Genomic DNA, 25,251 nt, shown 5'->3' with positions numbered 1-25,251 from the left:
GGGAGATGATTGTTCCACTCTACTCAGCACTGGGGAGGCCTCAGCTGGAGTACTGTGCCCAGTTGCGGGCACCACACTTTAAGAAAGAAGTGAACAAGCCAGAGAGAGTCGAAAGGAGAGCAACAAAAATTGAAAGAGGGTTAGAAAACATGGAAGGTTGAAAGAATCAGGCATGTTTAGAGAAGAGAAGGCTGAAGGGAGATTTGATATGATTTCAAATATGTAGAAGATTGTTATAAATAGGATCGTGATCAATTGTGCTCCATATCCACTGAGGGTAGGACAAGAAGTAATCAGCTCAGTTTGCAGCAAGGGAGATTTAGGTTGGATATTGGGGGGGGGGGGGACTTTTAAACTCTAAGGATAGTTAAGCACTGGAACAAGTCTCTTATGTTGGGTGCAGAATCCCTGTCATTGGAACAGGATTAGACAAACACTTGTCAGAAATACTTAAACCTGCCTCACCCCTAGAGGATGGACAGCATGACATCTTGAGGTCTCTTCCAGCCCTACATTTCTATGTTTCTGTGATCAAATGCTTTGAGGTCCTCAGCTGCAAGACACTACCCGGTGAAAATTATTATTGCTGCTTTTTTAGGGCTTGGGAAGAATGTAGAAGTTATATGTATTAGCATTAGGAATGTTACAATAACCACCAAGCCCACAGATATATGTATATTTGCTGGTTAATGGGTAACATTGGGTTCGTCTATACTTACCTCCGGGTCCGGCGGTAAGCAATCGATTTCTGGGATCGATTTATCGCGTCTTGTCTAGACACGATAAATCGATCCCGGATCGATCCCGGAAGTGCTCGCCGTTGACGCCGGTACTCCTGCTCTGCGAGAGGAGTATGCGCAGTCGATGGGGGAGCCTGCCTGCCGCGTCTGGACCCGCGGTAAGTTCGAACTAAGGTACTTCGACTTCAGCTACGTTATTCACGTAGCTGAAGTTGCGTATCTTAGTTCGAAGTGGGGGGTTAGTGTGGACCAGCCCAAAGAGTTAAATCAACCTTAGTTAGCTTTGCAGGAACCCAAACTCAGTGGCTGGAGACAGCCCCAGTAGCCTGTACTCAGACAATGGAGGTGATAATGCCTTTGAGGTTTACCTCCACTAATGTGAAATCAGCATTTGTCTGGTTTCACGGGGTAGGGGCAGGGAGAGATACCAGTTTACCGGGCTTTTGGTCAGGAACTCTCAAACAAAGAGCTAGAAAGTGGGTAAAAAGCTGATCCTCTGAGGAGTCAGGGAGACATGTGGGTCTACAGAAAATCAGGCTACAACTTGGTTTTCAGGAAAACAGGGGTGGGGGTACTGAGGCTAATGCAAGCCTTTCCAATTGCATGAGGCAAATGTTAAAATTTAGGTTAGACAATACATGTTAGGCTGTTGTTGTTTTAGCCCTTTTCCTGTGTTCCTACGGATGAATAAATTATAATGGCACTTGCTCGGCTATAGTTAAGGTTAAAACCTTCTTTCTGTTTAAAGCTCAACTGTTCTAAGTGCTCTAAAATCCATATGGTTAATCAGATTGCCTTGAAATTTGGTGTGCCTTATGGGGGCACAGGGTATGGTCAGTGAGCTATATTTGGGGCCATTTGACTAAGGGGTTCCTGAGATACAGCCCCCAGAAAAAAACAGCTTGTCTTCAAGTTGACACATTCTGGCAACGTGTTTTTTTGTTGTTGTTGTTGTTGTTCACAAAGAGAGGTCAAATCAGGGCTCAGATAGTCATACTAGGATCTCAGATACATGAGGGTGACCACAACGGAGTGCATGGCATCAACAGTCTCTTTGGAGGAAATAAAATCAAAACGTTATTTCAAAAAGAGTTTACTTCTCCATTTAGGCATGCTAAGTCTCATGGGCTTATTTGTATGCCTAGTGGATTACTATCTAGAAAGACACATTTACATCACAATACCTGGGTGACTCTGAGGCCTGGTCTCCACTGGGGGGGATCGATCTAAGTTACGCAGCTTCAGCTACGTAATAACTTAGCTGAAGTCGACGTACTTAGATCGACTTACCGTGATGTCTTCACCGCGGTGAGTCGACTGGTGCCGCTCCCCTGTCAACTCTGCCTGCACTTCTCATGGCGGTGGAGTACAGGAGTCAACAGGAGAGTGCTTGGGGGTCGATTTATCACGTCTAGACTAGACGCGATAAATTGATCCCCGCTGGATCGATTGCTGCCTGCCAATCCGGCAGATAGTGTAGACATACCCTGAGGGTATGTTACAGTCATTGAATTTGAGCTGTGCCTTATGTATTCTGAGTTCAAATCCAGCCAAAGGCAGAAATCTGAAGTAAAAGAAGCAGCATATTGCTCCAATCTGCCCCTATCAAAGGGGGGTACTTGTTTTGGGGACATGTTATCTGAATACAACAGAATAATCAAATGGTGCTGAAACTATTTTTGGAAAAGAAAATTAAGCAAGCAAATGATGGTTTAACGGGGAGGGTGATGTGGGGTAGAAGAGTAAGTGGGAATGGGGGAGCTGGGTTGGGGGATCAGGTTGATGGGGAGGGGATGGGGACTGGGGCAGTGGGAGGAGGAGGTGGGACACTGGGAAGGTGGACATGAGGGTGAGTGATAAAGTGACTGGGGCAGGATAGGGGCAGGGGTGCTTGTCAGCCCCACATTCCCCTCCCATGTGTGTGCCATGATCTGGCCCCCCCGAGCCTACCTACACAGGTATAACCCCATTTCTTGCTCCCATCGTGTGAGCCATGTTCTGGAGGGGGCTTGTCTATCGGAGGAGTTTGAGTACCCTCTACTTATTTCCCCATGTGTGTTGGAATATGGGAGTCCCTGTCCCTGGAGGAGTCTGAGCCCCTCACCCAACCCTTCTATATGTGTGTCAGGATTGGCGTTTCCCAGCCAATGGGAGCTGCAAAGCCAGCGCTTGGGGTGGAGGCAGCGTGTGGAGCCCCCTGGCTGCCCCTATGCATAGGAGCTGGAGGGTGGACATGCAGCTGCTTCTGGGAGCCGTGCGGAGCTTCGGCAGGCAGGGAGCCTGCCTTAGCCCTGCTGCACCGCCAACCATACTTATAACTGCGGTGCTGACCGGAGTCGCCAGGGTCCCTTTTCAACCGGACGATCCGGTCGAAAACTGGACACCTGGCAACACTACATACAGCCCCAGTAAAAACAGAAAAACAAACACCCCTCCCTAGCATTTCATTAAGTGCATAGCCTCTAGCAACTTTGAAGTTTGAAACCCACCCTGGACAGAAACTTGAGAATGATCTGTAAACATCTGGGAAAATCTGCCTCTGTCAAGATTCTTGTTTGTTTTTGTTTGTTTGGAATTTTGTTTTTTGTTGGGGGGGGGTTGTTTTGTTTTTGAGAAATGTAATCTGAGGGCAGCAGGATAGTCAGTAGGTGCTGAAACTATGTTTGAGAAGAAAATAAATTACACATGTAACTGCTCACTGGGAAGGGAGGGTGATTAGTGGTGCAACAGTAGCAATGAGGAAGAGGGGTTTGGATCTATAGTGAAGGATATAGCATATTATGGGGAGGGGCATACATGGGAATGGGTGGCAGGGGAGGGATGTGGGATTGGGGGACTCTGGTAGATGGGAGGGGGAAGGGATAGAGTGAGTGAGAAGGGAGACAACAGGAGGGGAAGCAGAAGAAGTTGGGTGTTTTTAGGGGGTGCAGTGGGGATCTGTCAGCCCTGAATTCTCCCCTTTTATGTGTGTGCTAGGATCTGGAGGAGCCCTACCCTTCTGCAGGGCCCCTCTCCCTGCCGGTTGTGTATCCTGAGACGTGGGGGACCCTGCTCCTCTTGGGGTGTGTGAGCCCCTCTCCCTGCCCCTTCTTGTGAGCTGGGATCTGGGGTTGGGAGGGGCTGAAGGTGACACAAATGTATAGTTAAGGGACACATCACCCCTGGGGGAATGGTCAGAGTGTGTGTGGGAGGGTCCCGGTATGGAGCGGGGGTGAACTGGGTGAGCCAGGGACAGCTGGGGAAGAACTGGGTGAAGCGGGAGCAGGAGTCTGAGCTGGGCATGGATATTGGGTAATTTGAGTGAGGGGCCCAGCTCAATGTGCAGCTCAGGCTACATAAGCAAGGTAACATGCAGCCCTGCAGTAAGCTGTTGCCTGTCGCAGCACTACAGGGCAGGAGACTGCCAGGATCAACTTCTTATGTGTGAATGGCTTCTACAGGCCAACTAATGTACCATTCCGTCTTCGCCTGGCTGTGGTGGGGCATGTAACCTGCACCCGGCCTGCACCTCTCTCAGCATGCCAGTATAGCTATGCTAGCGTGCACACTGGTGGACAGGGTCAAGGCTCTGCCCACTCCCCACCCCATCCTGCCCATGTGTACTGCAGGGGGCATCACAGTTCTGCAGAGGCTATATCTGTCTCTGTGCTTCTACCCATGATGGGGTGGAAGTAAATGGGTGCCTTAAGTCCCTTAGTCTCCTGTACAGCTGCACGAGATGGGCTGCTTTGTCCCTTTACTACCTTTCAGTGGGGATGATGATGTCTACCTGCCTCACAGGGATTGTTGTACGAATTGATTACTTTGCAAACTCTTGCAAGGTGCCGAGCTTCATGTAGTTCAGTAGCAATTGTACTGCATACAGGTGAGTGAGTTTGTTTGCACCTCTCTTTGGTTAGTTTTGAAAATCTGTTGTTACAGTCTTTGGCTCTAACTAGCTCACATGTATCTTCTCGAGTGCTTCCAGGTCACTCCTGTAGCTGGTTGGCTGGCTTGCAAAGAATGGGAAAAAATAGAAAGGAAGCCTAAGGCTGGACTCTCTCTTTCTAAAACGTATCAGTCTGTTTATTGGTGGGTTTGAAGTCTCTTCGCCCTGAAGCTCTTTCTCAAGTTTGCAACCAACTTTCCCTTCTGAATGCTTTGGTAGCGTGCAAGAAAGGGGAACCAGAGCTGGTATTTATACTTTGTTTTTTCCCCCTTTTTTCTGTAGCAATGTACTGACTTGCGGCATTAGTAAAGTAAAAGTCAATACATCAGCAAAATTACAAAGTGAAAGTTTGAGCAGTGAATCAGAATGTTTGGAATTAATTATGGAAAATGAAATAAATTTCAATTGCAATAAATTGCATTCTGAAGTTGCTTTATTAATTTGTGTCTTCCCAGTGATAAAGTACCGGGTGACCGTTTGCACCGGGACAGTAAGCGGAAGCGGAACAGACGCCAATGTCTTTGTCAATCTCATTGGGGACCAGGGAGATACTGGGGAACGTATCCTCTTCAACAGCATAAACACCATGAATAAATTTGAGAAAGGCAGTGTAAGTTGGCACCGTGGCCCCTTAAGCCTGTCTGAGCATGCTGCTTAAAACGTGCGACGGTTGGCAACTAGCTGAGCTCCTTTGGCAATGGGGTTGGGGGAATGTAGTTTCTAGGACTGTTTAAAACGTTGTCGATACCATCTTGAATCACAGGAGCTACATGTTGCACTGAGGCATAGGAGCAGCTGCAACCTCAGGAGATTCAGCTGCAAGCTTGGCACTGATACTCCTTGGGACAGTGGGGGTCAGTGGAAAGCATGTGCATGGCAGAGGTGTCCTGATAGGTTTTGAGTGGAGAGGGTTAGGTGAGGAGGATGGCAAGAAGGAGGAGTGCCCTTTGCTTGACAATGTCTGGATGTGCATGGTCTGGCCACCCCAGAAGAAAGACAGGAGGCAATGGATGTGGAGTACCTGGTAACCAATTGTACAGTGCAGGTCATCATCCTTTCCTTAATCATTTCCACATGATCCCCAACTAAGTCCCAGCTATCCTGCTGCTGGGACCCCGCCACCCTCCTCTCATAAGAAGGGTAAGGGCGCTATAAAAGGCGGGTGGGTCCAGCTCCCCACTGTATGAGACACAGGAACCCCAATCCCCTCTTACTCAGCTCCCTTAAGGGACACTTTCCATCATATTATTTTCCAATCTATTTCATCCGATAACCATGGTCCCTTCCATACTGAGTACCTGCCCTGGACATCCACCACAACTTTTACATACTCAGTGGCATTAGTTGCGTGCCCCTGCTCCACCTCACATGGTCTCAGACCTGCTGTGAGGAAGGTGAGAAAACCCACCCTGCCTTGGCCAATCTGGCAGTGAGGAAAAAATTCCTTCCCAGCGCCCCAAGGAAAAGGGCAACTAGTGTAATGCCCACAGTGGGTCAAGAGAGGGACTGGTCCTTTTGCTATGTGAGCCCGATGCAGGTAAAAAAGGGCCTCCCCAGGGCTGCATGGGATATAAATACCCCTGGCCTCCACTCTTCTGGTCAGCAGGAAGGGCAGAGCAGTTACCTTCTTCTGACCTGGCCCCAACTGCTTCCTACTCTTCCTGCCCATGCCTGTAAGCTTTTCCCTACCTCCTCACCCATTATAGGGGCAATGCCCCTTGTCTTTCAGCTAGCTGGGACAAAGACTCCCCCCGCCCCCACCCACATGGAAGACTGCAGTGAGCACATTCATAGCATCCTGTAAGGAAGCGACTCTCGTTTTGGTCTCTAGGCTGAACGTTGACTGTCGTGATGGTTTCCTGGAGAGGAAGAATTCTAGGAAACTCATCAGTCCTCCAAGAATGAAAGACAGACTTCCCCCATGATCTGATGTTGGGGAGAGCAGGCTATTTGGGCAGGGGAGGGAAGAGCAGAATGTTGCAGGTAAAAGTCAGAAATTCATTATAAGACCAAAAGGGACCATTTGTGAGAATCTAGTCTGACCTCCTGGTTAACACAGGCCGTAGAACTTCCCTGAATTAATTCCTGTTTGAACTAGAGCACCTCTTTTAGAAAAACATCCCATCTTGGTTTAAAAATTGCCCATAATGGAGAATCCACCACAACTTTTGGTAAGTTGTTCCAAAGGTTAATTACCTTTCCTGTTAACATTTGCAGCTTATTTCTTCAATAAAATGTTTCCTCTATATGCTTTATTCTCATTTCCACCCCACTCGCATTGCCACACCAAATTTTCATGTCTTATTCATGCAGTTATTTTCTTGTCAGAATATCATGTGTTTTTCTGTCCTCCCTGGAGGAGCGTGAAATGGCCAGGGATGGACACTGTGCACTGATTCTGTGCAAAGCATAGAATAATAGAAAGACTCAAAAGTAGCTAAGGCCAATGCATCGTTAACTAGCAAATAATGCACTGATCTGTCCCATGGGGTCAACCTACTTAATATGCATTCAATTGTGCCTAACACTTTAGATTTCTGGTTTTCAGTTTAAGCTGTTAAAAGCCAGGCATGCATCTCTAAGGGAAGAATTTGAGAATCTGATCAGAGAATCACTCAAATTCGCCATTTGTGTGTGAATTTTTTTTAAAGACATTTTTAATTAAAAATTTTAAGTGGCAAGAAAATGCAAATAGGAAAGGTGAGATTTTCAAAATTGGCCATTTAAATTGTGACTGCAAAATATACATTCACAGATGGGACCTGATTTTACATTTCTAGAGCTTCCAAACTCCCACTGAAATTCTTAGACGTCACAGGGCGTTTTGGGGGCTCCCTGGATGCAGAACCGAGCCCTTATTGTGTCTACAAAACCTGTATTTGTGCACACAGTTGGCATTTGCATGGCAGGATGCATAGCTGTGCTTGAAAACTGTGTATGCAATTGCATATTTACTCATGCAAATGTGCATTTTGCAAGTGTAATATATGCACATACATATTTTTTCAGACCCTATTTATAGGCCCAGTTTTGAAAAGTAGGCCCAAAATGTAAGAAGAACTTAAAAAATATGGGATGATTTATTCCGGTCTACAATGTAACAATTTTTTAAACTGGAGGAAAAGTTACCTCTTACCAAATAATAGCAAAGCAAGTCTCATTTTTCTGTTAGTTGGAAGCCTGCTTCTGTGGTGTTCCAAAATCATCATCATCATCATCAACATCTTAGTTCATTTCAGCCAGAAACATATTTTAAACACAGATAATAACTAGTTTCTGACTTATAAAAATGATTTGTATGGCAATTTGCATGAAATAAACAGTGGATAATAGCAAAAATAAATTTTTGAAATCCTGCTCATGCTGTAATAGCAGCCAGACTATATAAACTAACCTGGGATGTATTAAAGAATAATTGTTCTTTTGGCAGGGTGAACTGAAAGCTGGTGAGTGAAACAGAAAGATCTACAGGGCTTAACTCTGACCAAACAGAACTTGTCCATTCAAAAAAATGCACTAGTTTAAATAAATTTAATCAATTAATCAATCAATTAAAAATTAAAAATAAATAAAAAACAAATAAAAATAAGTAAAAATAAAAAAGTGCAAACCTCTAATCTAGATGCATTTAAACCAGTTTAACCCTAGCTTATATTAGTTTAGCTCAAGTGGGTAGTTTACTGATGCAAGCTAAACTGATGTAAGCAAGGGTTAAACCAGTTTAGTTCGTATATATTAGCAGGTTGCACTGGTGTAATTTCATTGACTTAATTTATACCAGAGTATGGTAAGCGCTCATTTATTTACACCAGTGTATGGTAAGTGAGCTCAGAATCAGGTCCAGCATAGCCAACTTCATTAAGTTAGGTCAAACCTGCTAGGTTTTGATCAGTGAATAGATATTTGTGAGTCTGATCCTGTGACCCTTTATTATGTACGTAATTTTTGCTTACACAAGCACACCCATTATTTTTAACACTTAAAAGTTCAGTACTATGTTTTTGCTGCCTTTTTTTGAAAGGACAGTTTTGCTGAAAACTTTTAAAACATATTTTGAAAGTAGTGGCTGATATTTTTGTAATAATCTTTCTTGGTTGGGAAAATTTGTCACCCTCCTAACCCTCTATCTGGGCATTAATGAAGACAGGCCACCAGCAGCAGCAAATTTGTGCTTTCTGTGGACAGAAGCGACAAATGCACCACAGCACTATGTTCCCTCCAATTTTCTTCTGCCTAACAAGCCATTAAAGCAAGGGGCACTTGTAATTGCATCAGGAGCATGGTAAACTACAGTGTGTATATGTCTGTCTAAGGTACTTATATGGCCTCCATTACTGGAGTATCTGAACACCTCACAATCTTTACATGTATTTAGCTTCAGAGTGCCCCCCTGGGGTGAGGAGGTACTATCTCAGTTTATAGTTGGAGAACTCGGGCAGAGAGAGACTAGGTGATTTACCCTAGCTCCCCCAGGAAGTCTGAGGCAGAGTAGAGAACGGAACGTGGGTTTCCCAGGTCCCAGGCCAACACCCTTAGAACTGGACCATCCTTCCTCCCTACTAGGATGAGGTATGAGACTATGGGTAGGAGTAAGCACCCAAAAGCTCTGGCCGCCGTTGCTTTATCAATCCCACCCGATGAGGCTAGCACAGATGTTCTGGTTTATTCTTCGGTAAATTAACTTAAACTTAATCCATTCACCTGCTTCTGAGGTCTACATCCTGCAGCTCTGGGATTGGTTTGATCGCAGTAATAAATGCTTGTGTTTCTTAGGAGCCATATTGCCTAATCTTGTTTCTTTTTCTCTCTGCCAAAGGCTGATGAGTTCTACATTGAAGCTGTGACTCTGAAGCAGGTGAGGAGGGTGAGGATAGGGCATGATGGCAAAGGAGGAAGCAGTGGCTGGTACCTTGACAAAGTGATAGTGAGGGAAGAAGGGCAGCCAGAAAGTCAGGCTGTGGAATTCCCATGCTACAGGTACTGGAAATGATGCTCTCAAATTATGCCTTCATTTATTGATTTGTCACACTTTCAAGAGCCTAATTACTGTTCAGGGCTGGAATCTTCTGAGCTCATCTAAATCCTGCCAGATAATTTTTTTGCTTGGCCTGAAAGCAAAATGTGTGGATTGGGAGATTAAGTATAATATTGCCCTCTCCTACTAAATAGGCAGCAATCCGAAGAATAAAGTTTACAGTGATTAACCCAATGGTGCTGAGGATTTCCCAGAGACAAAATGCCACCTTCCAATGATGAAACCAATGTTAATTCAACCTCCTGGTGCAGGAACACTCTCATTGTTACTGAAGCCACCTAGTTTTGTTGCAGATGTGGAGCCTTCTTCTGCCCTCACATGCATGTCCCATGGTCCTGAGAGCTGTGGCATGCTAGTCTCTTGTTGGGAGTATGCAAAATCAATAAGATGCTGTCATGAAAACTCACCACTTGAACGGAAGTGCATATTGCACAAGGGCGGGTGGGGATCGTAGAGAAAAGGGCCATGACTGTGCCATTCAGGCAAGTTACAAATGTATTCTTCTCTTTCCTCAAGACAATAAGTGGCCGAAAAGAAGGTGCTGTAGCTGAAGCTTCTCTTGGAGAAGTTATAGCTAGCACTCATTTTCACATCCTACACACAAGTGCTAACCAGTATCTGCCTCAACGTGAAGAGTGCAAATAATCAATAGCTAGGTGAAAACACAACAGACACAGCTTTAACATAGAGTCCTGGGTCCTTCAAATCCCACCTTTCTGTGCAGAGGATTTCACGCTTTGCAGGGTGAATTCCACTGAATAACAATGAATTCCTGTTTTAAAAAAAATAAGGCGCTCTCTTCCCACAGGACTGTTAGAATTTTATATACTAATCTGATTATTCTCAAATTACCAACAAATGTAAATCCACTGGGTCTGATTCTGATCTCATGTCAGTATAACCAGCAATTACTCCCCAGAAGTGAGTGTAAAACAATGTGAGCTCAGAATTAGACCCACTGAATTACTAAAGCCACATCACATAACGGAGAGCAGAGCCAACTTGCCAGTGATGTAGAATTTGACATGAGATGCAACATCACGTTCATTGTGAAAATTGGTCAAGTTTCCAAATTATAACCTTAATCACAAAATAAACCCATCATGTTATGATGTTGCCACTTTTTAATACCCATTTAATAAGTTAACACACAATATGGTAACCAGACAGGCATTGACTTGGACATGAAATGTCCACATTGAGAACTGTTATGCTGAGTATCTTCAGAGATCCTCACAAGTCTAGCCATGTGATACATCTAGCTCACATTAATGACTACTTCTGAATAACCTCATGACTGAAGCCACTAATTAATGGCCTTCATCCACCATGGGGTGAAGACCCTGTTCTAGTAAGGTTACAGTAAAGCACTTGGCCCACCATCCAGTTGTGATAGAAAAGATTTCATTGCCCGTTAAAAACAACAACTATAAACAAGAGGCTGGAAATTAAGACCTGACTGTAGAATATCCAGCTTGCATATTCAGCCTTCACACCATGAATCATTGGATTCTGCTCTTCGTGTGTTTTCCATGATCTGTTGTCCAAGTGAGACCATTGTCACTCACGTGGGTTGTTTTGCTGTCCTTGTGCCACCATTATCCGTTCCTCTCAGATGGAAATGGTCACATGACCGACAGAATGGGAGTGAGTGGAGCACTGTTCCTATCACTGCCTCTGGTGCCTGCGTCTTCTGCAGGATCATGAGAAAGTGGAGCAGAATGACAGTCTACAGTTGTCGTGGAGGCTGGAGGTATCTGAAGGCAAAGGTGCTCACCCACTGCATCCTCCATAGGAATGAATAAACTTGTCCATGACCTGCAGCGTTTGGATGCTTCCACTCCTGCTGGCCAGGGATACCTCCAATTCCCTTGCTGCTCTGGATATCATTCAGAGGGGCCTGCTCCTCCAGGATACAGATACTTCTAGAAACTTGGCGAGGAGGAGCAGCCCTTCCTTAGTGAGCCAAGGCAAGCATGTGGTAGTGAGAGGTTAGAGACTACAGTTCAGAAAGCCCAGGGGAAGCATCTGTCTCAGTCAATCTGTTGCCAGCTGGTGGATATGTTGTTGTACCCATCACCCTTCTCTTCTGTGGCCTGATCACCTTCAATTGTTACTATAGCACATTGACAAAGTCCAGGGGAAATCATTTTCTTTCTGATGTGTCCTGTTATTTAGGACTGGTCCAAGGACTTGCGCTGAGCTCAGCTGCTTCTGCTGTGACTCAGTGCATCCAGAGCACAAAATACTTTCTCCCAACAGGAACAGATCATACTGGGGCAGAAAATGCTAAACCTTCTCCCACCGATCTGGATGCACTGAGATATAGGATATAATTCCATTGTGGGGTGCTGGTTACACAGCTCTCATGATTTCTGATGCCAGAAGGACATCAACATGGATTTCCCGTCCATGTAACTCACTGACGTCTGTTTTGTTCTTCTCATTTATATGTGTAAACATGGGGCTAAGATTTTTTTAAATTTAAAAGCTTTTAACAATAAGCATTTATGTAGCACTGGAGGAACATCCACTAATTAAATCACAACAGTCCTACAAGGAGTATTAGCAAACTGAGGTACAGAGAAACGAAATGGATTAACAGTGAGTTTGCGGCAGAGCCAGGAATAGAATCCCGGAGTAATGTCTCCCAGTCCTGTGCTTTAAACTACCACAATAGTTGCTGTGAAGAAAATGTAATGGCTCATAGTTATTCTCAGAGTCAGTGCATTAAAAATGCTCCTTTGAAGTACATTTCCAAGAGCTCTATGTAAGCTCAAAAGCTTGTCTCTCACACCAACAGAAGTTGGTCCAATAAACGATGTTACCTCACCCATCTTGTGTCTCTAATATCTGAGTGTTCTTTGCAGAGTGCTAGCTCATCATTCAGATGCCTTGAAATCTTTTATGACTTTCTGACATTAGAATAATTCAGATTTTTTCAAAGTGAATCACTGAACCATTCAGTGCAATGACTGAGGCCATCTGTATATTATAAGTACCTTACCGTTTGGATGCTATAAACATAAATAGTGCTAACAATAAAAAGGATAGGTGAAAGGGCTGAATAAAATAAGAACCACCTTTCCCACCCAAACCTAGAACCGAACCTATTTTGAGGATCAAAGCTTAGGGTTTTTATTTTTCGTTTTCATTGTGGGGCTCAGTGCAAAGCCAGGAACGGAGGAGCTGACAGCCAGTAATATCCCTGGCAGAAATGAAATGGAAATCAAAGACAGCCCGATCTCATGTTAGGCCAGATCCTCAGCTGGTGTAAATCATTATACCACCATTGAAATGATTTTATACCAGCTGGGAATATGGCTTGATATTTCTAGCTCAGCTTTGCAGACCCAAGAAATCTGAATATTTGTGATAAGCTTTGGATAAGTGTCCAAACCTGACCCGAATCTCTGAACTTCTTGTGGTTTTCACATCATTGTGCGTTTTGTAAATATTTGTGCAATATGGGATTACAGAACACATCATTTTAGTCTGATAGAGTGTGTGCAGCTCAGAGTGGTACCAGAGTGAGGTATGTGTATGTTAGAAATATCTAGACAGATGTATATAAACTACCTAGGGATTATTGATGATTTTACATTGCAAACCAAGGGCTTCTACAAGTACTTTGTACAACAAGTACTTTGGCTGTTAGGTTGAATGAATGCTATTTTAAATGGCCTGATGTGTTTTGAATGTGTTGATCCATTAATGCCATAACCTGGTTGACATCATTCTAAACCTCGTTCATTATACACAGAGTTCCTTTGCCCCTCCGAATTTTTGCAAACCTTGCTGCTGAGCATGGGAGGCATCTTGAGCTTGACGTACAAGGAACAAATATATAGATACAAGTGCTTTATGACGTTCCACTGTGACTTCCGTGGAACAACATTCAAATGGCACATTGTGAAGAAAAGGAGAAACAAGAATGTGTTTCAAATCAAAATCACTCATCTCTCATTATTCACAAGTCTTCATCTTGCGCTGCTTGAAGGGATGGTGTCTTTGCCACAGCCTGCTGTTCTCTTGGCTAACACAAGATTGGGCAATGGTAGCTGCCTTAAGTCATTTCTCTTGGTAGTCTATCCCCATCTTACTTTTCACCAGCCTGTAGCAAGCTTTCCACACCTGATTTAAACTCTTCCTTGCCTCTTCATCAATAGCCCCCGGCAAAGAGCGAAGCTCTTCTCCGGAGAAGTCTTCCTTCATGAATTCCCTTGCAGCACTCCCTTGTCCACCAAGGAAGCAGTTAATATTTGCTCTTCTGCACCCAAAGCTCTGTTTCTTGTGGAAGACATTTTGATTCTCTCACCTTGGCTCAGGAGGTGTCCTTGGATTCACTCCATATTGGGTGATTGCACCAGCAACAGCAAAGGATACAAAAACAACCACATATACACCAGCAATGGAAGAAGCAGCTTCCAAGATGACTGATGCTAGATTAGTACAAAAAGCAACTGGCATAAAGTTGGCCATCTCAGGGGCTTCTCTCGTCCTGAAGGGCATTCTGAATTGAGAGGATTGTGGGGTGGGCAGAAATTAAGTTCTGTTTTCTGGCGGTACCCCATTTAAGTTCCATGTATGCAGAGGCATCTTGACTTTTGTGATGACTTAATCCCCTAGTTGTTGGATACCTGTCCAAGGATGGGACCCCTGAATCATCAAGGACTACACGACACACAGGTACTAAGGATCAGTTGCAACAGGTAAAAAAACCCAAACCCACGACTAATACAAAGACTTCCTTCCATAAGACACACGTTCTGAGACGCTCTTCATGTGTCCTCCGTACTCTCCACACTTGGCTCCAATTCTTTACATCAATCTCTCATTCTCCAACACAGATAGCTGTGCTTCTATAACCCTACAGTCCCTCTCACTCACCACCGAGGGCGAACATTGCACCTGATAACCTACCACAGTGTTAAACTGATATTTCTTCATGCTGATATAATTACCGCTAAACCTCTCCAACACACATGGCCACATGTTTTACGGAGTGAAAGGGAAGAATACTGGGTAGATTACATACCCGACAACCAACAAAAGATTAGTGGGGAGACTGGGGTGGGGGAATGGCATTACATGTGTCTCTTTTCTGCATGCTTCCGTGCACTTAATATTGTTGCAAAATCCTGGTGGCTATTTCATGTTCCCCTTATGAATTCTGGCCTACAGAATATTCCTGGTGCTCTTGCCAACTCTGAGTTTTGCTTCATGTTTGGTGTTCCTGCATACTGCTGTTTCTTCCGCATAGCACCTATGCTGATATTATTTCTGTGTGCAGGGATGGGAGGAAGGAGATTCTAACTCTTTTTTTTTTTTCAGATGGAGGACATTAGAACCTGAGAAATTAAAAAAAATAAATAAATAGCAAAACTGGTGGGAAAGGGAGTTGGTGGCTCAGGATTTGGCTCTGGATCTAGGGTGACCAGACAGCAAACGAGAAAAATCAGGACAGGGGGTGGGGGATCATAGGCGCCTATATAAAAAAAAGAACCAAAAATTATGATTGTCCCTATAAAATCGGGACATCTGGTCACCCTAGCTGGATCCCTTCACCTCTAGGTCACCATTCAGATCCAGGTGGTAGTGACTTTGAAGGCGTTACAGCTTGATGACTGTTTGGCCTATGAGAAATGAGAAGATGGCCTCATTCTCATTGTTAGTTGACATTTGTTCACATTCCTAAACCACTGCCTCATGGGCTTCCTTGTAATGGCAGTCTCAGCAGCAAGGCTGAAGATTGACTATGATGGAAACTGAACTCCCCCCTCCCTTTGGGTCATGGGTAAGGATGGAGCACGTTGACGGAGGACAGCGTGGGGAAACTTGCGCTGCTTCTGCCCCGCACTTGTTCAGTGGCTAAAGAGGACTTCAGCCTCCAGGGCTGTCAATCTGGCACTTCTCAACAGCACTGTCGTCCCTTTGAAAAGTGCTTTATGCAAACCAATTAATGTTGTTGTCGTTCTCCCCCCCCCCCCCCCTTTCTAGTTTTGGAAATCCTTATCAAACTCCTTTCTCTATCAGGGTTTTAAATAATCTCGGTGAAATGTCCAAAGTTTCTCACTTGTTCTTTGTTCATCCCAATTGGTTCAAAACAGTATTTTTAGCTGCAGGGATGAAGCAGAGTAGAAAAATGAAGCTGGGTAATTCAGAACATTAGTATATAGCTCTTTTGTGAAATCAGCTCTGATTACCTGATGCTAGATGGTTGAAAAGGCCAGCTTAGACCTGTGTGGGACAAATGAATCTAGAATGATACTTTTAACAACATCTAACACTTTGAAATAATTTGTGCTACAATCTTCTGCTCAGAGACGTGCAAATCTCTGTGAATACCACACCTGTATTGAAATTATTATGATTTTTTTTTCCTTTTGGCTGTAATTTCTTCCTCCTTGGGGTTAAAGGAAACAGCTCTTCCTTTTAAGTTTAAGTTTGAGTCCACAGTTCTATTTGCAACAGATCTCTCTCCTTAATTAGCCTAATGATTTGCTGTTACATGAATGATGTGATGCAAATATATTCCTCCCTCCCTCCTGTGTTAGCACTCAAGGGTGAAGCATGCTACTTCCACAGCACATCCGGCTCTGGAATCAAGAGGCAAGGTCCAATAATATAATTCAGCTCTTGTCTGGTGAAGGAGAAGTGTTTCCTGGTTACCCATAGACAGCATAGGATGAAAAGCTAAAGGAATCGGCAGTCATAAGAAAAGATGTCAATAGCCTTATCTGATATTATTGTCAGAATAAAAGACAATAAGAATTTCCAGATAATGGGCAAGATTTTCAAAAGGCCCAGCCTCCCCGTTTGCAGGAGTGATTTGTATCTGCTGAATTTACGCCTTCTATTTAAATGCAAATGTGAGTCACAATAGATGCACCTCTACCTGTGTTGCAAATGGAAGATGGACCTTTTGAAAATATTAGCTCTTCGAGAATTTAGACTAATGTGTGACTGCTGCAGGGTTAGATCACGCTCATGAGAACTAGGTCTCGTCTTCTTCACAGATGAATAGCCACCTAAAAATGTCACTTTATCTACAGAGTGTTACTTTTTGTTACATGTTATATTTGTCTGGACCTTAAAAACCCTGAATGTGGTAAATATTAGGAGATAACTTACTTTTATTTGCAAACCAGATGGCTTGACAAAAATGAGGATGATGGTCAGATTGTTCGAGAGTTAGTACCGGCTGGGGATTCACCGATCCTGAAAAGTGAGTTTGGTCTGGGATAAAGAAGGCTTTGGATTGGGCTATTTATTTATTTTTAAATCAGCAGGAAAACTACAATATTTATACCAATAACATCCAAGAAATGTGTGCTGAGCCATATGGGGGGAAATCTGTGATCTTTAAATCCTAGTTTATGAATGGGATTAATTCACATACAAGAGGATGACCGCCACATTTTTGTGTAATGGAAAGAATTTAAAATTTTTTTTAAGAATGGCTTGTTTTGTATGACTAGAGATTGGATCCTTAAACATTTGCCTTCTGTGCAGGGTGAATTCCATTGAATGACACTGAATTTCAGCCAATCAAAAATAAAATAAAATAAAAAAGACAAAGATGACAACCCTCCCTTATAGGGATTTTAAGGCACCAGGAGTGTAATTTCCTAAAACATTGCTAAATGAGAACAAGAACATAGCTCTTAGTAATTATTTGGCTTGCAAAAACAAATAAATAAATAAATTAAGAGTGGCTAAAATCAAACTGTAGGCATAAAAGGAGATAAAGCTACTTCAGTTTCTAACAAAGTTTACTTTTTTCATGTTTTGGTAATAATCTAACCCTGTGGGTCTGTCATCAGACATTCTCAGTCCATTTATATATCTGTTAGGGTTTTCACCACTTGTACAGCTGGTGAACACATCTCATAGGTTCATGAGCTCCTTCCCGTCTGCTCCTCTGGGCAAGCCTCTGATGCAAATGTTTCCAAGTCTCTCTGATTCATGCTTGTGCTCTGTTCTAATTTGCAGCAAGCTTCAATGATTCAGGATGAACTTTGGCAGTGCATCATGTGTCTGTGTTGTGTACATTAATATCTCTTTAGATGTCAGCTATCACATCAGTGTGAAGACAGGAGATGTTCCTGGAGCCAGCTCAGATTCTAAAGTTTTTATCAAACTGTATGGTGAAAAGGCAAACACCAGCAAGGAGCCTCTGTTAGTTTCTGATAATGACCTAGGCAATTACTTTGAACGTGGGCGAGTGGATGAGTTTATTTTAGAGACACTGGATATTGGAAAGGTAAGACTTAATCACAAGTGGGTCAGTATTTTATGCCAGTGATTTGTGTAATAATCAGCACAGTACTAAGGGAACTGCTGCACTGTAAGAGAATCTGACCTTTGGACAAAACATTACAAACCACATTTTCAAATAGGCTGCTACAATTGCAACTAGGGATTTTTCGTAGATACTGGTTTGCACATGTAAGGGAATGTTTCCACATGCAGTGTGGCTCTCTGCCTGCCTAACTGTCCAACTTGCATGTTTAAGGGCACATTGTATGTTCACAAGCCGATACATATAGAAAAGGTTTGCATGCACACAGTGAAAGAACAGAACATACCGGGGAAGTAGATTTTTATTTTATTAAGTAAATGCCTTCCTTGTTCCCCTTGCCCCTTTTTGCTTTTTCTTTTCAAGATCAACCGACTTCTGATTGGACATGATAATGTAGGGCTCCGATCTGGTTGGTTCCTGGCTAGTGTCCAGATCACCGTTCCTGTCCATGGAAGGCAGTACATGTTCCCATGCAACCGATGGCTTGACAAAGACGAGGCTGATGGGAAGGTGGAGGTGGAGCTCTACCCAAGTGAGATTGTGTCCATTGAGAAATGTGAGGGAGCAAAGCGTTTGTTGTTGTTATTATTATTATTATTTATTATCCGTATTACCATAGTGTCTAAAAGGCCCAGAGATGAAGCAGGACCCCATTGTACAAACCCAGAAAAGACAGTCTCTGCCCCAGTGAGCTTACAATCTATGTATAAGACAAGAGAAAACAGATGGATACAGACATAGACAAGGAAACAATGATACAATATTGGTCAGCATGATAGGCAGTGGTAGCAGCACACTGTTTGTGAAAGTAAATGGTAAAGCCCTGTTGCTGTGGTCATTTACAATCAGATGAGAAAAAAATGAAAAAACACAAGGAAAAAACACTGTAGGGTTCATTCTTGCATGGACAGGGATATTGCTGAGATGATGTAATAGGTTGCCTCCATCTCTGACTTCTGAGATTCTAGGAAGAACCTAGGCTATGGCCAGGCTCAGTGCAGTCAGACACTGGGTTTCCCTGGCTGCAACATCAAAGCATCTCTTTGCTGACCTGCAGCTCCCATGCTGTTCCAGAGCGGCGTCCTCACACAGCTCTTCCAGTTCACTACAGTCTTGACTTGCAACAGCATCTGAATTTCCAGTCCCTAGTCTCTCTTGAGAGAAGTTTTATGATAGATATGAATGAAGATCCATTCTGGTTTTGACTGACATCGGTACATTAATTTTCATTTCGAACCAAGATTAAAAGTTGACCTCGTGTCCCAAGGAGGAAAAATGTAGTGCATTTCCCCATGGCTCCACATAGCTCCCTCCCCGCTACTATATTCTGGAGAGGCTCTAACCTCTCCATAGTTAATGTTGCAACGAGGTTCCATTTTTAAGGCCCTATTTTAGTAGCCCTCTAACTTTGAGTTGGGAGATTCACTTGACCTGACAAGCCAGTGGTCTGATGGAGAATATTTTTATCATCTGCTACTGGACCGGGTCAGACTACTTTTCTTGAGTGAAAGGAAATTCAGGATCTGGTAAATGACTCCTCTTGCATTCTCAACCAAAGTATTCCCCTTCAGGGAAATGTATATAGGTCCGTTGTCCAAATGGGGTAACAGCAACAGCGTTTCTGAATGACTGGCCAAGAGTCCATATGGGAAGACTGTGGGTGGTAGACGTTTGGGGTATGTCTATGTTGCAGCTGGGAACAAGCCTCCCAGCCTGGATAGACAGACTTGCACTAGCTCCATTTGAACTAGTGGGCTAAAAATAGCAGTGTGGATGTTGAGGAGTGGGAGCCTGAGTCCAAGATCGCCTGACCCCATAGGTCTGAGCTCGGGCAGCTGATCCAAGCCACTGCGCAGGATGCAACATCCACACTGATACTTTTAGCCTGCTAACTCAAACAAAGCTAGAGTGAATTTTTCTACCTGGGGAGGCATGCACCCAGCTGCAGTGTAGACACGCCCATATTGTATCCACTAGATCATTCAGACTGATCTCTGAGTTTGGCTACTTGTAAAATTAGAACATTAGACAAATGATAATGTTTAGCTAGTGTTTGGAGTAGATTTTTAAAGCTATATTATTAGACACATTTTTCAGGTGGTTTTACCAAAGCAGAATGTGTCAGAGACATTTCTGGGAGATACCCTAGCCTATTGAGATAGATAGGCATTGGGTATTGCCTATTGAGATAGGCATTGGCTGTGGAGCCATGAATTTTTTTATACATGATAAAAATATTCTATGTGTATTATAGATAATTAATTTTCATCTCAAAGCAATTCTATGCATTTCACCATTAGCAAACTCACCCCAGAATTAAACTAAGGAACTTTGTGTATTAACTCCTCCATTACATTTATTTTTTCTTTTGGAATAGTGGTAAATTATGAGGTGTCTATAGTTACGGGGGACATGCGGGCAGCAGGCACCAATGCAAATGTCTTCATGCAGCTTTATGGCGAGACTGGCAAAAGTGAGTTGATCACCTTGAAAAGCAGGTCAAACAACTTTGAGAGGGGAGCAACCGATATTTTTAAGGTACGATGAAGGCAGCCTTTACTGTTTATCTGAAGGGAAAGAAATGAGAACCAAAATAATGTACTTTTAACAAAATGGCAATGCACATTCACTTTTCAACATTCCTGCTCGATTGGCTTTTGCACATCATGAAAAATAGACTAGTCTCCCTTTCAGGTTTCCATGCACTAGTATTTAGGATGCAGGCACTGTAGAAGAAAAGAAATATTCATTTTAGCTTTGCAAAACATTTGTAAACCTATATCTTGGCCTTGATCTAGTGGCATTATCCCTAATGTTTTAATTAAGCTTTTGTATTTAATCGAAAAAGCATGCATGACATATTGTCATGCTTACTTTAGAATGTGCCATTAGTTACACATGGCACTTGTGATAGAGATACACATTATTGGCTCACCCCTGCCAATCCTTGCTACTGGAATTACTACTCTTTGTTCCGTAGGAAAGAGTACTCCGATTGTACTAATAGTGCTAGGGGTGATGCAGAGCCATGTCATCCCATGAAGCCTGCTGCTTTTAAGGGCATCATATGCTTTTCTGTACTTTATCTATTGAAGGTGCTAACAGTACCCTCCTACCATAGTATCTGAGCACCTTATGATGTCTCTACTGTATTCTTCCCTGACCCCTCCCCACCAGGGTTTGGAAGGGCAGTGCTATTATCCCTATTTGCAGATGGAGAACTGAGGCCCAGAGAGACTAAGTGACTTGCTAAGGCCACACGGTAAGTCTAGTGGAGAAGAGAATTGAACCGGGGCCATCTGAGTACTAGGCAAGTGCCCTAACCACTGGGTCTCAGTCAACCTGGGCCTGGCAATCAAAGAGTTAGTGCAGGAACTGCTGGCCAATGCTGATTGGCTGCCTTATAGCACCTGGGAGAATAAAAGAGCTGAGGGGCGGGGCAGCTGCCAGAGGAGCAAGGTGGTTAGAGAAAGAAGGTCCTGCCAGCAAGCTGGTGAGAAGCCTCCCCTGGGTAACAACAACCCAAAGAAGGGCAGATCAGAGGCTGCAGAAGCCTACAGAACCAAGAGAGGAAGGAAGGAGCTCAACAGGGGAATTGTTGAGAACTGATTCTGCCTGCCTGGGTTCAGGGCCCTGAGTTGGAATCCAGTGAGTGGGTGGCCTGGGTTCCCCTACCTACCTCTTAACAGAGATTTAAGAACCAAAGGGGGTTCCAGGCCTCTTGAGGACAAGGACCAGATAACCTTTGCCAAACATGAGGGGAAGGGGGCAGGTACGCTCCAGTGGGACAAAATTAATGTCCTTGCCTCTAGAATAGGTCAATAGAGATTCTGACAAGAAGGGCGGACTGACCACCTCGTTGGTCTGAGCAGACTCTGTGCAGTGCCCTGTCTGGCCAAAGGGGGTGCTGACACAGTGGGGCACTGTCCACAGGAGGTCAGAGCAACTCAGTCGCAGCCCCTGTGCTATTCTGAGCACAAGGCGGCAATTCAGTGCAGTCCTGAAACAGGCCATGCAATGGAGGGCTAACACTTTTTAAAGGAAGTAAATAAGAACACTTAGGAAGTCCTGGATAATTAATGACTTCTTTACGCCTCTCATAAGAGGGAGGCAGCATGGTCCACTGGATAGTGCAAGGAGATCAGTCAGGAATAGGCTGATGTGTGTGCTGTCTCTTTAAGTCTATTGAAGGAAGCCGGGCAGAAGGGAGGGGTAGGTGGGGAAGGGTCTAGGCACAAGTCCTATCGTGAAGCAGAGTGAGGGATAAAATGTTTGCTTTGTTCTAATAAAGTTCCCTGTTAAGTGTTGAGAAACTGACTTGTTCAGTGATTCTTTACCATTGTCACATTATGCCTAGTACTTTTCCTCAGTAGATCTCAGAGCACTTTATAAAGGTTGGGGTCATTATCCCCATGTTACAGATGGGGAGATGTAGGCACAGAGAGGTTAAAGTGCTTTCCTAAGGTCACCCAGTGGCAGAGCTGGAAATAGAACCCAGGTGTCCTGGGTCTGAGGCCAGTGCTCTATCCACTAGGTCACACTGCCCCCGTAAGATAGAGATATGCATTCCTTTCTGGGGTCTGCCACTGCCTTGCTTTGTGCGTTTGCACGGCTCCGTTAACCTCTCTCAGCCTCCATTTCTTCATCTGCAAAACAGGGACAACTTGTTTGAGTGTTTGGAGGTCCTTGAATGACCAGCACTTTATAAATACACCTCTACCCCGATATAACGCTGTCCTCGGGAGCTAAAAAAATCTTACCGTGTTATAGATGAAACCGCGTTATATAGAACTTGCTTTGATCTGCCGGAGTCAGGGCCGGCTCCAGGGTTTTTGCCGCCCCAAGCAGCCACCCCCCGCCCTCGCAAAACAAAAAACAAACAAAAAAGCCGCGATCACGATCTGCGGCACTTCAGCAGGAGGTCCTTCACTCTGAGCGGGAGTGAGGGACCCACTGCCGAATTGCCGCCGAAAAGCCGAACGTGCCGCCCCTCTCTGGTGTGGCCGCCCCAAGCACCTGCTTGGTAAGCTGGTGCCTGGAGCCGGCCCTGGCCGGACTGCACAGCCCCCTTCCTCTCCCCCCCCCGAGCACTGCTTTACCACGTTATATCTGAATTCGTGTTATATCGGGTCACGTTATATCGGGGTAGAGTTGTACTTATTGTTTGTTATAGAGACAAGGGCAATGAGGTAATATCTTTTATAAGACCAACTTCTGCTGGTGAAAGAGACAGGCTTTTGAGCTATACAGAGTTCTTCTTCAGGTTAGCATATTTCACAGGTTAACTACTTAAACTAAACATTCTGTCTGTTCCATTCTGAGTTCGTTCCCCAGACCTGAAAAAGAACTCTGTATAAGCTCAAAAGCTTGTCTCTCAGCAGCAGAAACTGGTCCTATAAAAGATATTACCTCATGTGACAATGCGGTTCTGGCGGAACCCAACTGAGAGTGCCAACTCAGGACAAATTGCTCAAACAGGGCAGTTACAGCCCAAGGCTGGGGTTTTTTCCACCTCTAAGGCAAACCAAACCAGCCAGACTAAGAGGACTTCGGTCTCACCCCACTGGCTAACCGCAAGTCTCACAAGCAATCTCCTTAGACACTCCAGTTTCCCAGTATTACCACCAGTGCCACTCGTTATGGGGACAAATGGTTATGAAAACCAAGACCCCAGTAAAAGAAAAAGGTTCTCCTGATCCCAAAGGACCAAGCCACAGACCCAGGTCAATATACAAATCAGATCTTACCCACAAATCACGCTGTTGCCAATCCTTTAGAATCTAAAATCTAAAGGTTTATTCATAAAAGGAAAAAGATAGAGATGAGAGTTAGAATTGGTTAAATGGAATCAATTACATACAGTAATGGCAAAGTTCTTGGTTCAGGCTTGCAGCAGCGATAGAATAAACTGCAGGTTCAAATCAAGTCTCTGGAATACATCCCCTGTTGGGATGGGTCCTCAGTCCTTTGTTCAAAGCTTCAGCTTGTAGCAAAGTTCCTCCAGAGGTAAGAAGCAGGATTGAAGACAAGATGGAGACGAGGCATCAGCCTTATATAGTCTTTTCCAGGTGTAAGAACACCTCTTTGTTCTTACTGTGGAAAATTACAGCAAAATGGAGCCTGGAGTCACATGGGCCAGTTCCTGCATACTTTGCTGAGTCTGAAGGCATATTTGCCTTCTCTCAACGGGTCCATTGTATAGCTGATGGTCCTTAATGGGCCATCAAGCAGGCTAGGCAGAGCTAATCCCAGCTTGTCTGGGGTGTCACCCAGAAGCATAGCATAAGTTTGCCATACAGACAGTATAGAGCCAATATTCATAACTTCAATTACAAAACTGATACACACATATAGACAGCATAATCATAACCAGTAAACCATAACCTTGTCTTAGACACCCCATTTGACCCCCTTTATACACGATTTGGGTGCCACTACAGGACCTTGGTTGCAACAATGATCTATATGGTCCCAGTTTATGTCAATAACGTCACACCTCACCCACCTTGTCTTTCTAATATCCTGGGACCAACACAGCTACAACAACACTGCATATATAATTTGTTATAACATTTCAAATACCAGCTGTACATTCATCTGTTTCTAAAGTAAATGAGCTTCCCCTGACATATTAAATCTTACAGATTTTTATAAATCTTCTATGTAGATCACTCTATTTACATAGCCATGATTGTTTCCTATTAAATGCTTACACAATTTGGAAGCCTTAAGTTTAATGTGTTACCCATTTTCTGCAGTTTTCCAAGTACACAAGGTAGGAATCCAGTGAGTGGGTGGCCTGGGTTAGGGTGGCCTAATGCTTCAAACTTGGTAGAAGTTTGAAGCATTAGGAGATGAAGAATCTCTATCTTTCCCAGTATTAATATTTACAGGAAGATATGGGAAAGAATAAGACTGTATGAGCTACATGTTAATGAGACAATGCTATCAGCTACAGACAGGGAATGGTGGATGCACATGAGCTGGGAAAAGAGAGACACTTTTCTCTGTGCTGGGATAGGTGGATCGATTTCATTTTCCTGATAAACATCTCTTTTGCAATTGATTATTGTTTTAATCTGATAAAAATGCTTCTAGGCTGAAGTCTTCTATACTAAAATGACAAATTAAAGCCTGAAAAAGAAAATGTTCACAGGGTTCATAGCATATAAACTACATATCAACACAAAAACCCGCCATAACTAAAAGTGTCATTGGTTATGGGGCCACCATGCTGAGAAAC

At 43.8% G+C, this 25,251-nt stretch overlaps 1 protein-coding gene across 1 annotated transcript in view; it reads left to right on the top strand.

The window, feature by feature from the left end:
- LOXHD1 (lipoxygenase homology PLAT domains 1) overlaps positions 1-25,251 on the top strand; it is a 315,455-nt gene that overhangs the window by 174,438 nt on the left and 115,766 nt on the right. The window contains exons 18-23 of the mRNA XM_065406719.1: positions 5,124-5,278; positions 9,485-9,645; positions 16,855-16,931; positions 17,773-17,969; positions 18,372-18,564; positions 20,386-20,546. Of these exons, the coding sequence (XP_065262791.1) occupies positions 5,124-5,278; positions 9,485-9,645; positions 16,855-16,931; positions 17,773-17,969; positions 18,372-18,564; positions 20,386-20,546 (944 nt within the window). The remainder of the gene's footprint in view (positions 1-5,123; positions 5,279-9,484; positions 9,646-16,854; positions 16,932-17,772; positions 17,970-18,371; positions 18,565-20,385; positions 20,547-25,251) is intronic.

This window comes from Emys orbicularis, chromosome 6 (genome assembly GCF_028017835.1).
Source record: "Emys orbicularis isolate rEmyOrb1 chromosome 6, rEmyOrb1.hap1, whole genome shotgun sequence".
NCBI classification, from domain to species: domain Eukaryota; kingdom Metazoa; phylum Chordata; order Testudines; family Emydidae; genus Emys; species Emys orbicularis.
Note: the sequence above shows the minus strand (reverse complement) of the source record. Positions and strands in the feature narration are given on the sequence as shown.